General features: G+C 34.3%; 1 protein-coding gene across 2 annotated transcripts in view; it reads right to left on the bottom strand.

The window, feature by feature from the left end:
• Nucleotides 1–16,755, bottom strand: part of LOC118204536 (calpain-C-like) — a 95,296-nt gene that overhangs the window by 65,460 nt on the left and 13,081 nt on the right. For both annotated transcript variants that reach the window (XM_085815249.1, XM_035376847.2), the window contains exons 2-3: nucleotides 8,873–9,012; nucleotides 7,467–7,536 (exon numbers count right to left, since the gene is read on the bottom strand). In XM_085815249.1, the coding sequence (XP_085671375.1) occupies nucleotides 7,467–7,536; nucleotides 8,873–9,010 (208 nt within the window). In that variant the 5' untranslated portion in view covers nucleotides 9,011–9,012. The remainder of the gene's footprint in view (nucleotides 1–7,466; nucleotides 7,537–8,872; nucleotides 9,013–16,755) is intronic.

The following is a 16,755-nucleotide window of genomic DNA, read 5'->3' as shown; positions in this document are numbered from 1 at the left end:
ATTGACGTTCGGAAGGGAATTTTCTTGGTAGGTAATTTTCTGAGTTTCTAGATTATAGACATAAAAGTCATAAGATATTAATTTCACATTACAAATTCTTAGATTTGCATAATTTGTTATATGCATGTTTATGGAAATAGTCATTACTAAATACAATAGCTTACTGAGATATATCTTTGTAATTATGATGTAATGAATTACCCAACTTTTCATACTTTGTACTCCTTTTAAACATATTCCTATAACCTGTAGCAATTAATTTTTTTACTTTGATTGTTTTATTTAAATACTGATACTTCTCTGTGGCGCCTATCTTCCCATAAAATAGTAGAAATAAGGTAATGAGTTGAGAAATGAAAATTATACTACTAAAAATACTAGATTTAAATTTAATTTTAGAATATTCTTAACACAAACAAAAGTAGAGTTTCATATTAAAGAGTGATTATTATTAATAATAATAATTTATGTTTTCTCTTATCTGTTTAAGTCTATAATAATTATTAAACAGATCAATATCCAGTGAAAACACTGTAAGCGAGATCGTTGAGTGTACTTTTCTTGCAGTTCATTTATTGCAATGTGGCTTCAAAAATACGGCAAACAGATGTAGTAGTAGAATTAATGGCGCATAACCAGAAAGGTTATATGCGCCAAACACACGGTAGTTTAGACAAAGGTACGAGAAACAGACTAGTAGTAATCCAGCACCGTCAAAATGAGTGGACCAACCGCCACGATTTCGTAGAAAAGAAAGAAAAAAAAAAAAAAAAGAAATGCCATAAACTTGAAAAATGCATAATATGCATAGCTTTGAAGACAGTGGTATATCAGAATACTAGACATCTTTTCAAATTCTGTTTGAGTTAATATCTACAAAGTAAATTCTGCATAACAGTTAGTGCCATACTAATATTATAACTGTATCATATCACTATATGTACACTGTAGTTGTGCACCAGTGTTTTAGTATTGCAGAAGTGCACAGTATTTTAAGTGCTTGTCTAATGAATTGTATCATGTATTGTACAGTAGTATTTTCTTTGTATACGTCTTGTTGTTGTTGCTGACTTGTTTATATCACATGGAACAATGGTTGCCAGAGCCTACTCCAAAGAGAGGTTGGACTTCAATTTTCCACCCCCAGTTTCAAGGGCGAGCCTCCCGGGGGTCTCCCATCCCTCTCATCTTCCACCAGTCCAAACAAGAGGACTTTTGTCTCGTCGTATATTTAGACTGCCACCATGCCGCACCGACTCTATACATTTACAAACATCCATGCCTTCTCCGGAAATCAAACCCGGGCACTTCGGTACCGTAGTAGGCTCTCCTAACCACTATACTGTCTGGGCGACTTTGAATATGTGTAAGAGTATCACAGTTACAATCACAGTATTGTATTTAGAGAAACCAGAAAGAAAAGCTTTATTTTTAAATCTAAAAGGATAGCACATGCACTGCCTCATTTAGCTTAATAGTTAGACTCTTAAAACAGAATGCTTTTATCCACATGGCTGACTTCATTCCTTGCACTGTACTTTCACTGCCCTTTGCTGTAAAGACAGTTTCCAATATCCGAACTGGTGAACGAAATTACACTGCTGGCCACAGTAAATGCAACACCCTGAAGGAAGCATGCAAATAACATGAAATTTACCACATGCTTTATCGAAGGTGAGATATGCAAATGATTAGAATTTCAGCTCAGACGCACGTCACGCACGCCTGTGGCGCCACTTCAAAGCGCTATCAAAGACTCGGAGTTTTCGACGATTTCAGGTTCGGCGATTGTGTTTTTCTTGTGGTTTTTTCAAAAAACGATCAATTATGCCTCCTAGTACACAGCGATCATCGTTTGATCATTTATCCGAGTTCGACAGAGGAAGGATAGTGGCCTACCGAGAGTGTGGATTATCTTTCAGGGAAATCGGTAGTCGTTTTGAACGAAACCAAACAACTGTAATGCGGATATGTGACCGTTGGTTGCAGGAGGGTACGACGGACCGACGTGTTCAATCGCATCTACCTCAGTGCACCATTACCATGATGACAGGAACATTGTGCTCATGGCAGTGACGAATCGCTCAGTCACATCACGAACCATAGCACAGCACATTCAGTCTGTAATGCATCATCCAGTGTCTGCGCGTACCATTCGAGGCCTTTTACAGCAGAGTGGTTTGTCCGCAAGACTTCCATTGCTTCGTCTACCCTTGACGCATAGCCGAAGACGTCTTCGCTGCCAACGGTGCGATGAAAGAAGGATGTGGACGGTAGAATGGAATGAAATTGTCTTTACTGACGTGTCACGCTTTTGTCTGCGACACCACGATGGTAGGATTCGAGTCTGGAGACACCGTGGAGAGAGGATTTGCGTTGTACACCGCCATACTGGTCCTGCTCCGGGTATTATGGTATGGGGCGGTATTGGATGTCACTCTCGCACTCCTCTAGTACGCATTGCCGGTACTTTAAACAGCCTGCGCTACATCTCCGAGGTGTTGCAGCCAGTTGTCCTTCCTTAACTTCAAGGCTTGCCCACAGCCATATTTCAACAAGATAATGCGCGACCACAGGTGGCACGCCTTGTCCAAGGGTTCTTCGTCAATCGCCAGATTGAATTGCTTCCCTAACCAGCTCGCTCTCCGGATCTTTCGCCGATAGAAAACATGTGATCCATGGTTGCTGAACGATTGACCCAGATTACATCCCAAGCTGCCACACCAGATCAACTTTGGCAACGTGTGGAAGGTGCTTGGTCTGCTGTACCCCAAGAACACATCCAAAGTCTCTCTGAATCAATGCCGAGGCGGTGATCTCCAACAACAGTGGCTACTCTGGCTACTGATTCTGGAAGGAACCACACTTCACAGAAGTCCATAAATTTAATCATTTGATAATTGGTCAACATGTTATCTACTAAATAAATTTTGTTGTGGTATTTCTTGTCTTTTTTGGTATTGCAATTTGGGTGGCCAGCAGTGTAGAATCACTGGTAGGGCTTAAATAGGCTGATAAACATCATCCCAAGTGAACAAGCTGCCCTGTCGATGGAGTAAAGTAAGGGTTAGCGAAGTAGCGGTTGGGTACCAGTTCACCCCCCAACATAATCTTTAGTAGTACTAGAACCAATCAGTTCTTTTTGCAAATAGTACCTCAAATATATCGATTGTTTTTAATGGTAATTAATAATTCATTTATATTAGGAAAAGTACAAATGATGAATACAAATTTGTTAATTCCTTAATCAACAAATTAAACCTTTCCGTCTGCCAGAGGGTTGAAAACACATCATTTTTATTAAACAAACTGTCACAAAATGTTCAACTAAAGTTAAATTAAAATGGTTTGATATGAGACTAGTGACTGTAAGATGTTGCAACAAGTAAAGTTTTTATATGACAGTATTAAAGTCGATTCTGAGAAAACAGACTTAATATTCTGTTTTTTTTTTTTTTTTTTTTTTTTTTTAACTTATAACTTAAGTAATCTCTCTTTCAGTATGAGCCGAATGATTCGGAGGGTTCTTACGTAGTGAAACAAAGGATATGGGAGAGGAAGGCAAATATTCTATCTGTTCTTTTCTCGGAGAAACTCTTAATGAAATATCTCTAGTTTATTTGTTTTTAAGAACATTTAAGTAATAGAGTTACGTGGAAACTTCGAGTTCAGATCATTATAGTACAGGTCCTGTGGTGTATGGACCACCAAGATACTCAACAGTAGGTTCTGTTCTTTTAATATCAATTTTAATATTTAGTTCAATTATTGGTACTCATTTGTGTACCTCGCTAGTTAACGCTAACTGTTGGCAGTGCGAAAGGAGTAGCTAGAGTTTTATGGCTATTAATCCCTTTCATAAGATTGGAATAACACGTTACTCAGCATAAATGAGGAGTTCACATTTTTTTTTTTTTTTTTTTGATCCCAGCATGATATACAAAATAACTGTAATGAGCTTGTTTTAATACTTTTAAAAATTGGCGTTCGCTTGTGAGTAAATTCTATGCACACGTAATAAAAATTATTCGGTGAGTTAACACTAGCCTAACATTTCAAAAAAAAAATAAATAAATAAAAACCCAGAAAACCTGAAATTACTTGATACAAGAGAAATCAAATTAAACCCAAGGAAGTTACCCTTTCAAAGTTACGTATTCGCTTAGTGATTGAAAAATAAAGTAACTATGTCCATTAATCGCATTACACTACGCAGTGTCAATATATCAATAAATAAATCACATGCAAAGCAAGAAAAATAGACATTTTTCTACATTGTTTACGTCGTAATAATGTAGGAAAATATGCGCATTCTGGGTCGAATGATGTGTTCAAGATGGTTAAATGGAAAAAGGTGAATGTGCATTCGATGCGCTTATAATACGTAGATATTTCAAAAGGTTTTTCCTTTGTATACGTCTAAAAGAACTAGAAGAAATTTTAATACTTTATTTTTCAATATAATCTCCTTGTACTTCCAAACATTTTTCATATCGTTTAATAAGCATTTTTTAAAACTTAATCTGAGAGTTTGTCTTAAAATGTTCCATATCTTCTTTTTTCCCGTCGCGATCATCATTAAATCTCTTTCCACGAAGGTCAGGTTTTAGTTTGGAGAACATATAATAATCACTTGCAGCTAACTCGGGGTGATAAAGGGCTGGTCAAGCTCCTTACCTCATTTTTCTAGTACTTCTTTAGCAATTTCAGCAAAGAAGCATTATCGTGCAGACGATGAGCTTTGCGGTTCAGCATTACACCCTTTTTTTTCCTTCAGTTTTTGCAAAAGGCTTGCATAATATTCCCTATTAATGCTTCCGTTTCCTTCTTTAAAGTATATTGGAAATGATATCTTGACGCTTCTAAAAATGGTGGCCATTATGTTTTTCTTTATTGCTACGCATCTGCTTTCCTTGATGGTGCTTTACCTACTTTTTAGTAGTTCATTGATTCTCTCTTTGATAGAAAATTATTGTACAGGATAACTGTTTCACCATCACTGACGATCGACATGTGTCTGATTTGCATAATAAAGCTGCAAAAATTGGTCGCAACAAATGAAACCTTGTTGTGTCTGAATTCCTGAAAGAAGCCAAGGTATTTATTTTATAAAGACTTTGTGCAAGTGATCACATAGAAAGCGCAAAACTGTTGTTTTATATACATCCAAACTTTCTGTTGTCTCCCTGACTTTCAATCTCCTGTGACTAAACATTTCTTCCTGGACGCGAACAATATTTTCTGACGTCAATGCCTAATATGGTTGACCTTAACGAGAATCCTCTTCTATGGATTGTTAGCCCATACAAATTTGTTTTACTTATTCTTTCACTGCAGAATAGGAAGGAGAAGAATCAGTATATGCATGAATCAATGCTTTATTTCCTTGACATCAAGTCCTTCTTTAGCTGAAATTTTAATCATCATAAGATGCTTAGTTTTAAACATTTAGTATAAACTAGCACACCACTTCATTCAGTAAGGAATAAAAAAGAGGCAAAGATGATTTCACTAACGGAACTTTCAAATGTATTCCTTTAGTATTACCGATATGTGTCTGCAATCGAAATTTACTGCCAAATGATTTTTATGTGTGAGACCAGAAACTTTTGTATCGACTTACATAATTGGTTAGTGTTTAAAATTACATTCCTACGTCATCTCGAACAATATTACGGTAGATAGGCCTGTGCGTGTTGGGTGTATATATAGCAATATTTCAAACTGCCCTTTTTTTTTAAGGATTTTTTTTTTTTTTTTTTTTTTTCCATTTTGAAACTTTTTTTCTATTGGACACATTTAGCTCTCTGGTTTTCGTTCGGCAAATCTCTTCGAAGTGTATGAAAACTTTCTATACTTATTGATCAAAAACAAAGTTTATGGAAGCAATTCAAATTCGATGAGTGCCTAGAATAGAAAATAGTTAAAAATTAAAAATAGTTAAAAGAGAGTTTAAAAGTGGACAGGTTAACAGCAATTTATACCTCATTGGGAGCAGAACCGTCTTGCTGTTCTTACTTGCTGATCTATATTTGGAGGAGTTTTGTACTGGTCGGAGGTCCCACTAAGGCTAGTTGCTATTCGGAACTGATAAGCATCCTCATCTGTAGTGATTAGTTAAGAATAAAGCTAAGTTTTTTCGAAATTATTTGATTTGTGGCAGCTCTAAATTGCAAAGTAGGTCTCCTAAGCGTAAGAAAGTTTCTGCTGAAAAAAAAAAGCAATCTTTTTATTTGTACATTATCTCTTTAATTGTAATCCAAAGAGAGTGGACGAATATTTTTTTTATAATTTTAAATCTTTGCATGTGTGTAAGTCGATTGTAATCAGTGTTAAATCCCCAAGTCATCAGCAAATTTGAGAGAAATATAGCTAGACAAAGATATATTTAAGAGTTACTAAAAATCAGTGATAGCATAGTTCTAAAATTCCATAGCCTCCCTTCTCAAAAATATAAGCCATTACCTTTCTCAAAAAGGGCAACAAACTTTGGGAAACATATTCTAATCAAGAAGGCATTCTAGGTAAGAGGCAAGGGGGGAAAATATTATAGGTATGAAGAAATTTTACCTGATGAAAGTATCACTGAAATGTCAGACGACGTTGTCAAATTTTATGAAGCCATCGCCATAAAAATAACTCCATTTTATATAGTCCATTTACTTTAGTAATATTTTGTATTTATGTATGGAAAACACACAATTTTATTCTAAAAACTGAATTATTTTTTAATTTTCTTTCTTGCTAATTTTAGTGCTGCAATATGTGAAACTTTTACGTAGAAATATTAAACACGAAAAGCATCCATCCTATGTATTGATATTATTTGATCATGTTCATTTCTAAACAGAATTAAATCTAAATAAATGTTTCCAACACCAAACTGCCACATACTGTTAATACACATACTGCTAATTTAGTTTCTTTAAGTTATAAATTGCTAAGGGTGAAGTTTTAAAACTTTAGATTTCGGATTGTTATTTCCTTTAAAAACGAACGCTATGCACATAATTAAATTATTGAATTCCTTTGTTCTAGCAGTTGATATTTTACGTAAAATATCTTTCTACATTTATGCTGCGGAGCAAATATTTCTTGAAATAGAGGATACTATATCATACTTCTTTTTTCATACGAATAAATTAACTACTGGCTTTAAAATATCATCAACTTAGGAATCTTCCTTCAGATATAAATACGTCTTATGGCCTTCAGATATGAAACAAATGAAATTAAAACAAATTATACAGTCATAAGTGTTGATATGAATTAAACTAGCTTCACAAGCTAAAGAGGCAAAATGCAGAGTATTATTGACTTAATATTATAAATGTGGACTTTTAGTACACTGTTACATTTCATTTATAATATGAGTATAAATTTTAAATTTGCCAGACTTGCTAGGAAAATTTCTTATACTTATCTGTATTAAATATGAGAAAATAATTTTGTAAAGAAAAACTTACCTAGCTTTCCAGCAACAATCTTTAACTTTTCTGGTGCGTCATCCACAAATATGGGATCAGCACATAACTCCTGTAATATCAAATGAATCAACATTAAGTTAGATGGTAAGATTAATTTGCAGAAAATTACAAGGTTTTTAATATAAATAGCATTACGGATAATAAAGATGTAACTACATTGGTTAGGTATGAATAATACAATTAAATTACAACAAAATAAAATAAATAATACGATTAATATTCTTCTCATATTCAACGGAATAAATCATATGCAGAAACCTTAGCCGGAAGCACAGTGGCAAACTGCAAATAAAAAAGGGGCAAAGCATGCCAAAACAAAAAATGAAATAGGAAATTCACATCTTCTCTAAATCGTCATCATAGGGCTGGTGCAACGAAAAAAATAAACAAAGCCTGTTTCTGAACCAATAACGATACTAATTAAAGTTTAAAATTTAAAATAATCTCCAAAAAACAATCAAAGTAATTAATGTTCTAATCAGTTCAATTCCTGCAGGGCGAAGTAAGCAGAGTTAAAATTTCAAAATTATAGCATCAAAAACATAAAAAAAATTTAAGAAGCATAAAATTACAATTGTGAGCAGACCGAGTCCTAGATCTGTGTTAAGAGCTTTCTTTTTCCATATTTTAGATTGCTTTTAGATTTTCATACTTTCATTGCCAGGTAGCCTGCGAGAGTTTTGATTTGTTTTCTTAGTAGCTTACTCTTTTGGAGTTGTTTCAGCCATACCTGGGCATTTTCAGCTGTATGAAACATTGAGCAAATATTGTAATAATCTACAAATTCAACTGTTAATAGATCAGTATGAAATATTTTTAAAAACTGAAGTAAACATGTAAAACCTGCTCAGATGTAAATTTATTTTCTAATGTCAGTCCTTTGTTGCGATATTTATTTTTTATATTCAAGTAATAAAATATCTACAATTATAAGAAAGCTTTTATTCGTCAGCTTTTGTTTTTCAAGAAAATGTCTGCTTTGAGTGTTCATTTTATTTTAACTGTGCAAACTTCACGATTAATGTATATATCACATTCTGGAAGAATTTTGAAATTTTTATCTTCGAAATACAAAACTGACGTATTTAATGCAGTAAACTGAATCTGAATATACTGTTTGCTACTAAATTATTTTAAAAATTTCTGAAAAAGAGAATGTTTAATGTTCTGCCCTGTAAGCTATGAAAAGAAAAGTGTTGTTTAATTAAAATGCATTCGAAAGTTTCATTTCAGTTGATTTTTAATTAAAAGTGAAACTGAAGACTGCAATTTAATTAACAAACTGAAAACATTTTGTTTTTATAGTGAACATTTAAACGTATTCTTAACATGCCAATTTTGAGTAAACGAATTAATTATATTTGGATAGCAAATGTATATCTTACCGTAGGTCGTTTCCAAACGAACTGGAATGGAGACGTCTGATGGTAAAATACGGAAGACTGGGTTGCTGGAAAATCGGGATCTTCAAATAATTCTTTCTTTTTGAAACACCCGGCCTTCAGCCTTTCGTAAATGGTCATTTCTTTAAAAATAAAAATGAAAATAGAAATTAGCCTTCTTTTGTATATAATAATCAATATACTTTTTTCGGATATCTCATTCCGAAAAGTACAAGATAAGAAAGTACGACGAACTACCAGTGTTCAATGATTTTACTGCTTGGCCGCTGTTGAGCCTATGTGGAAGCTAATGGAAAGTTATCATTTGCAGTGCTCTTTAGCTCGTATGTAAAAAAAATTCATCATCATATTTAGTTATGCATATTTGAAATTAACGCTGTAGAAATATTTAGAAATGGAGACATTTTTTTCATGTAGTTTTAGCACAGTTTTTGAAAACTTCACCTTTTACTTTGGGCAAACGTACTATTTATTTTCAATCATTTCCTACACACAAAATAATCTCTTATTCTCTCTTTTTTAGAAATGTGTAAATGTAAAAAAAAAAAAAAAAAAAAGACTCTTATATGAGTATTTTTGGAAAGTAATATGATGTGATTTGGGAAATACAGTATTTAAATGTAACGTATCAGGAAAAAAACTATTGATTTTTTTTTTCCTCTTACTTACTTTTGGATACTTGCTCTTATAGATATGTACTCATTTTCTTATATTTTGAAAACAAAGTTAATTCTTCATTCCTTCATTAATTAAAAAATTTTAATGTGTACACCACATAACTTCCTTGTACGGAATATTAAATTATACGCATTTTTTCTTGAATTTCATTTAAATTGATTGGATTGAATTAAATCTACTTCGTCGACAGCGCATAAACCACAATAGAATAAATGCACTCTAAAATTCACTATATTTGTTTACTATAAGGACACTCTGAATGCACAAAATTTATATCATTTGAAGATTTGAAGAATTATCGTTGCCACACGTTCTATTCAAATACTATAATAAAGCTAAAACGATGTATGAAAGAAATTAAGCAAACAAAACAAAAAAGAAACAGTTTTTCACAGACGATTTAGTATTTCTCATTCAATTAATTCAGCTCTCACTTCGCGACAAGGCAAAAATATGTAAAAATTCAAAATATCTGCATTAAAAATTACGAAGTAAATCTTAAATACTTATTTCCTCGAAAAAATTCCAGAAAGGATTAAGCATAATTTAATTCGCAATAATAAATGAAAGCGTTATTTTTGTGTTGCGAAGCTTAGTCTCTCTAGATTGGCAACAAATCTACAATTCTGCTGTTTCAAGTGTAAACAAATATGTCCGCCATGTTATTTAAAACTTAACCGCACTTAAACAGCTTTTAAATTGTTGATAATTGTACAAATATTGCTTCGAGAATTACGAAAGGCATAAAAACCTTAACCGGAAGATAAGAACAACATAACTCAATCATTTTTAAAGCAAAAAATGTACAATTTACAAACATATAAGAGTAAAGATACTGAGATCACTGAGCTGGGTAACAGAGTGGATATATATATATAAATATATTTAAATACGTTTGGTGCGGCCGATTGCAACCAAAATACGAGGTGCACATCTACATGTTATAGCAGTGCTATATACAAAATTTCAACGTTCTGAGGCTACTCGTTTTTGAGATGCGAGATACGTACGTACATACGTTCGTACAGAAGCCACGAAAAATTCTCTTCAGAATTAATTTTAAAGCAGTTTTTATAATTTTTTTGGAGGAAAGGTTTCTTTTATTCTCTCCTTACGCACAGATATCAATCAAAAACATCGCTAAATTGCATTCGATAGCGGTCAAAATGGATATTTTCGTTGAAATATGTTGCCTGAAACTTTTCGCGATTACAATACTTCCTTTTTACTTCGTACAAGGAAGTAAAAACAGAAGTCATATTAAGAGAAAGTGCGCCACAATGGAAGTTTTGTGGCAGTATAAACGGATTTTTTGGGGAGAATTTAAGCCAATAAATTGCACAAAATAGTGTGGTTTCGTCTTAATTATGTGATCGGTGATTGTAATAAAAGCGGAAAATAATCTCTTAGTTAATGTTCTGGAAATTTGTCAGACACAAGTCACAAAATATCGGGATATTAATTAAGGGATAAAAAATGAGGTCCCTAAAAGCAGATTTCAATCACATCATTATGAACTCTGCTTTTTTTTAATAGATCTGTTTAGCAGAGGTTTAATCATAGACCAAAGTACGGTGAATTCATCTTGTAGTAAGTCATACTTTTAAGAAGACAACCCTAGACTAAAGTTAGAGAAAACGGTTCGGAAAAATAAATACGATTTGTTATTTTGAAGAGAACATGACAGCATTAGATATAGCAAAACGAATTTTGCAAAGCACAGATAGATGCATCTGATATTTGAAAGTAGCTGCCCCACAGTACTGGTTATCTATCACAAAAATCACGTTAGCCAATATGTCTAAGCCAGAAGTGTTACTAGAATAACAGGCTGTACACATTTCGAGTAGGTGGTGGTGTGGTGTATTTAATTATGGCAAAGCACACTAGGGCTATCTGCCTAAGTGGAGGGATGCCTTCGTGGAGGACTTTATAAGGGAAACTGGCTCGTATACACTTTACACATGGGGAAAGCCACGAAAACACCCATGCAGCCAGCCCGTTCGCAGGATTCGAACCTCGAACCGATCTACCAGTGTTCAGCGACTTTACCGCTCGGTCGTGGTGGGCCATTTCGAGTAGGAGTGAGTCAGATAAAATTTTTATTGTTGTTAATTTCTTTTAACCGATGCTAGTCATAAAAAAAAAAGTAATGTTCTAATTAGTATTTTAAAGGAAAAATCCAAAAGCGTAGACCAGTTTGTCATCAAGAGCATTAAGATAGCAAACGTATATATATATTTTTTTAGAGAGACCCCTAAGAAAAATGGGTTAACGGTCATTCCTAAGGCAACTAAATGTTATATCGAGAACTGTTCTTGTGTTAGACAAACAATATTCAAGACAAGGAAGGGAAAAAGGACACCTGAATTGTATAAGGAATTAATGATTTTCGCCTTGCGTACTCTCGTGGTAGGAGTAGTCAACATATTAATTTAACAATTGGAAGATCTGTGCTCCGAATCCCGGCGAGGAATCATTTGGTGCTCCTGTTTCCTGCTCTGAAAAATCTAAGGGTATTTTTAATGTCTCTCGAACTAAACTGTGCTGGATGACAACTTATCGCTACTTAGATTAGGTTGATTAGGTTTCGTACTTCACTATAGTCTCTGTAAGGTTTAGAGTATATAATAAATTATTGCTTTACGTGCTATCATGGTGTAAGTAGTTACCACATTTAGCTATTAATTGGAAGAACCGTGGTCCGAATTCCGCCGAGGCCCGAGTTGATGCTTCTGTTTCTTGCTCTGAAAAACCTGTCTCTTCAGTGGCTACCGAACAAACTGTAGTGGGTGACAACTCATCACTACTTAGGTTGATTAGGCCTCGTACCTTTCTACAATCTCCGTAAGGGTTTGGATAATATAAGAAATTATCGCATTACATGCTCACATGGTGTAAATAGTTAGCACGTTAAGCTAGTAACTTGAAGATCTGCGGTTCAAATAACAGCTGGAGAACTGTTGACTTGCTATGTTTTCTGCTCCAAAAAGTAACAGTTTTTGTGGAAGGTAGTCCCTGTGTGGTTCTTGAACTACAAAACTCATGAGGGCTGTTGAGACTTAATCAGAAATGAGCTCAGAACTCTATACAAGCTACATTGGCGTTTGTCATACATTTTCATATTTCATGTACATTTTTTTAAATATACAATCATTATTACATTATTTTTATTATAATAGTTATTAATATAGTGGTCAAAACACACATTTTTTATTATATCTTGGAGTTATTTTCCTTTTAATACGTGTTACAGAGTGTACTGTCATTTTGTCACAGAGACTAGTTCAACAGACTAGTTTTTTTATAATAATGCCTTTTTTATATTAAAATGTACGTGATTTGTCGCCCAAACGTGATTGTCGGTCCCGAAGGGCACGGGTTCGAATCCCGGGTAAGACATGAATGTTTGTAAATGTACAGCGTCGGTGACGCACTCTAAATATGCGGCGAGCCGGAAGTCCTCTCGTGTGAATTGGTGGGTGAGGAGAGGTGTGGAAGAACCCCGGGGTGCTCTTCCTCAAAATTGGGGACAGAAACTGGAAGTCCAACCTCTGTTCAGAGGAGCTCTGGCAACCATTGTTCCGTGTAATATGGACAAGACAACAACAATGTACGTGATCGTTTTCTCTAGAGAGAAATTATAATATTGCTAATGGTAATATTTTAATTACATGGTTTATATAAATCTCCTCAATAAGTTTTTTGTTTTGATTACATGAATTTGCTTTCTGCAATGTTCATGTAGATTTCTTACTGAGACTGTTTGTAGTAAAGATCAATTAATTAGTTAACATTTTCTAATCGTTATGTTGGAACTTTCTGACTTACAAATTTTCTGTTTATCATTTTACACTAACTTTTTAGCGGCTGCGAGATTAAGCAGTTTTTTATTTCTAAATATACCCGATATTTTCAATCGCAAATTTGTAATGCGATCTGTGTTCGTTTGCACCACTGCGGTGTATAACTGGAATGCAAGTTGAGTTCTTTGATGACCATCAATAGTTTAAATCTGCGACCTTTCTTTGGCTTTACATATTTTGCATCTTTTCTCGGCTGCGACATCAAGCAATTCTTTACTTCTAAATACACGCGATACTTGTCAGTTGTAAATTTGTAATGCGATTTGTGTTCGTTTGCACCACTGCGGGGTGATCTGTGTTCATTCGCTCCACTGTGGTGTATAACTGGAATGCTAGTTGTGCTCTTTGATGACCATCAAAAGATTAAAGCCTAGATCTAATCTCTTTGGCTTTACATATTTTGCATCTTTTATCAACAGCTGCTGGAGATATTTATTATAAATGATATTTTTTAGATACGAATAGACTTTTTAAGTAGGTCAAAATAATCAGACAGTCACTCCGTTTCAAGTCCCATCAATATGCAACGGAAAAAATAACGTGCAGGAATGCTCCTTTTCCTGCAAATGCAAGAATGTGAGACTGCCAGCACAAACTTGAAGTAGAAGGAACTACATATGACCCGTTAAGAAATAACTTCAGAAAGGGTAGCCATTAATTGAAGTTCACCGATATGCGGATTTAGAAAAAAAAAATGCCTGTTCTGCTTGGCGTACCTCCAATATTTTTTTCCAGCACTTTTACTTGGATTTCTTCCTTTGTTTTTAATTTTAACTCTATAAGGTATTTCTCCCGCCTTCATGGTGTGGTGGTCTGCACGCTGGGCCGGTATTCCAGAAGTCCGTTGTTCGATTCCTGGCGAAGACATTGCTAATTTTTCATCTTGCCTGCCTTCAAAAAATACCTAATGTCTCTACAGTGGCGCCCGAACTAAAAAAATGGTGGTGCATGGTGATTCTCCCCATCCAGGATTTGGCGATTGGGTTCCCTAAAAAAACCCCTGTCACCTTTTAAAAGGGGGAGTATATAAGGTATTTCTTCCGCCTTCCTAGCGTGCCTCCGACGTTCGATTCCTGGCGAAGGCATTGCTAATTTTTCATCTTGCCTGCTTCCGTCTCTACAACTCATTTCTATGTGGGACTTTGACCACTGTGTTCTTACGTAATCCAAAATTTGTTTGAGAACTCTGTTTTTGGACAACCTTTCGACACTTTCCAATTCCATTACCGATGGACGATATTATCCCTAAATATTCGAATCAGTTTTCGGATTCATGGCAGCCATATCAAATGTGCTCTTTGTTAAGAAGGCTTGTCGTATTTCGGGCCAGCTTTCGATTAAAAAACGGGAAAACTATCCAAAAATATATTTAACAATAGCATTTATCATGGTTAATGACCTTTTAAAACTGTATTAAGGCTTAGCACGAAAAATGCTATTTTCATTTCGCATATGATGTTTCCATTATTGTGTTTTCAATTTTAATTTGTTTAGTAATAGCGCACTTCCAACCATGATTATTTTGGACCTGTTTGTGCAGATATTGGGGATCGTATTTCCTTCTGAACTACCTTTGAGATTTAGATGATAATGCTTAAAATTTCAAGGTGCAAGTGGGATGAAAAATCAGATATGGGGAATTTCATAATTGCTAAGTAAAATCGAAGAGCTTTAATGATTGCATTTATCCTCAACCAAAAAATTATCGTTTAAATAACCTGTCATATTTTTAGCTTCGTTGTTGTCATAGATTCTGCTCAAAGTGAAGATCACATTTCTAAATGTGTGTATTTATTGTCAAATAAAATCTTTTTAATTAATTGAAGATTTTTTCAATTTCTGATGATTTGTTGTTTATATTGAATAGATGTAGTAATAGTTTAATTTGATGTCGATTATCAGGTACAGAAATTTTTCTTGAATAATCATTTTGATTTTCTTTTCGTCTAATTTGAATATTAAACTTAACCTAAGCTTCTGTATGAATTTGTTCGCTACGGAAGCTTTGTAAATCGCAGGGTTTTGGATAAGGGCGTTTCTTTTCACTTCCTTTTCAATATTGCCTTCCATGATACATACAGCATTATCAGCAAAATCATGAATTTCCGAATGATCTTATTTGTGCGATAGAATCTTAAATATTCTGTCTATAAGTCAGATCTCAGGCACGAGGCCTATGAATTTTATTTATTTTAGTTTTATATTTTGTTATTGTACATAATAATACCTTTTAGACTAAGAAAATAACTTTTAAGTATTTGAAATATACTTTTCGGGCATTTGTAATTTAAGAGAACGTTTGCAATGCAGGTCAACAGAAGTCGAAGGCATTCTTTAAATGCGAACACAGCAGGCAAAGAGACATATTCGAAGTTTAGTTTGCATGCATATACTTGACGATATCATTAATTGCATTTGAAACTTATAAATTGGGTCAAAAGCCCTATTGCTGTTTGCTCAATACTTCTAGAAATTTTAAGATCTGTAGATCTTTTGTAAACCGCAAATGCCCAAAAACAAGTTTATCAGACGCTATGATTCAAGTGTTAATGGCAAATAATATGAATGGCAACATTCTGTACGGAACATAGAGAGATCAGATGTTTCATTATTGATAAAGACAAATTCGTCGATTGACAATCAAGCCAATCAGGTAGAAAGCGAACCAGGTTCAATATCAGGTTTGCAGTCTAGTTGTTCTTTATACAGGTTGCCACTTACATTGAACTGTTTTGGTAAATACTTGTAGTGATGCTACAGCAGAACCAACTAAGCTGATTCATGGTAGGGTTTTCTCATTGATTGTATTTCAAGGGTAGTGTTTATTGATTGAGAGTCTGAATATGATCGTTTCTTTGCTACTTGTCTTCACAATTCGGTATGCTATCGATTTCAATAGCCAATAATTTTTATTATATGCGTAACTGTAGAGTGATGGTTAACTAATGTGGTAGTAGTGATGTGGTGCAGAAAGCTGCATGTTCCTGTTGTGCCAAACAAATTCTCAGAAGGATAATATACGGTAACACACAGCTAACATCAACAAACATTTGTTGCAAAGTGTCGAGATGATTTCTTGGGCAACACAACACCCAGCTGGCCAATCGAGAATCTGTGGGACATAATATTTCATCGAATGAATACTTCCCAACTCCCCTGCAGTGGCAATAATTTGAGAACGTCGGTGTCTCTAGTGTATTTAGTCCTTCAAGAGCACACTTTTTGAATCAGTGCAGTACTTAGTTAAGGATTTATTACTTAACTAAATGAAGAATACTTTAAGAATGATGGATGCACTTTTTACTAATCACTCAGTTAAGG

This window comes from Stegodyphus dumicola, chromosome 4 (assembly GCF_044657685.1).
Source record: "Stegodyphus dumicola isolate Sdum_Otavi_A_Nest chromosome 4, ASM4465768v1".
Classification (NCBI taxonomy): Eukaryota; Metazoa; Arthropoda; class Arachnida; order Araneae; family Eresidae; genus Stegodyphus; species Stegodyphus dumicola.
Note: the sequence above shows the minus strand (reverse complement) of the source record. Positions and strands in the feature narration are given on the sequence as shown.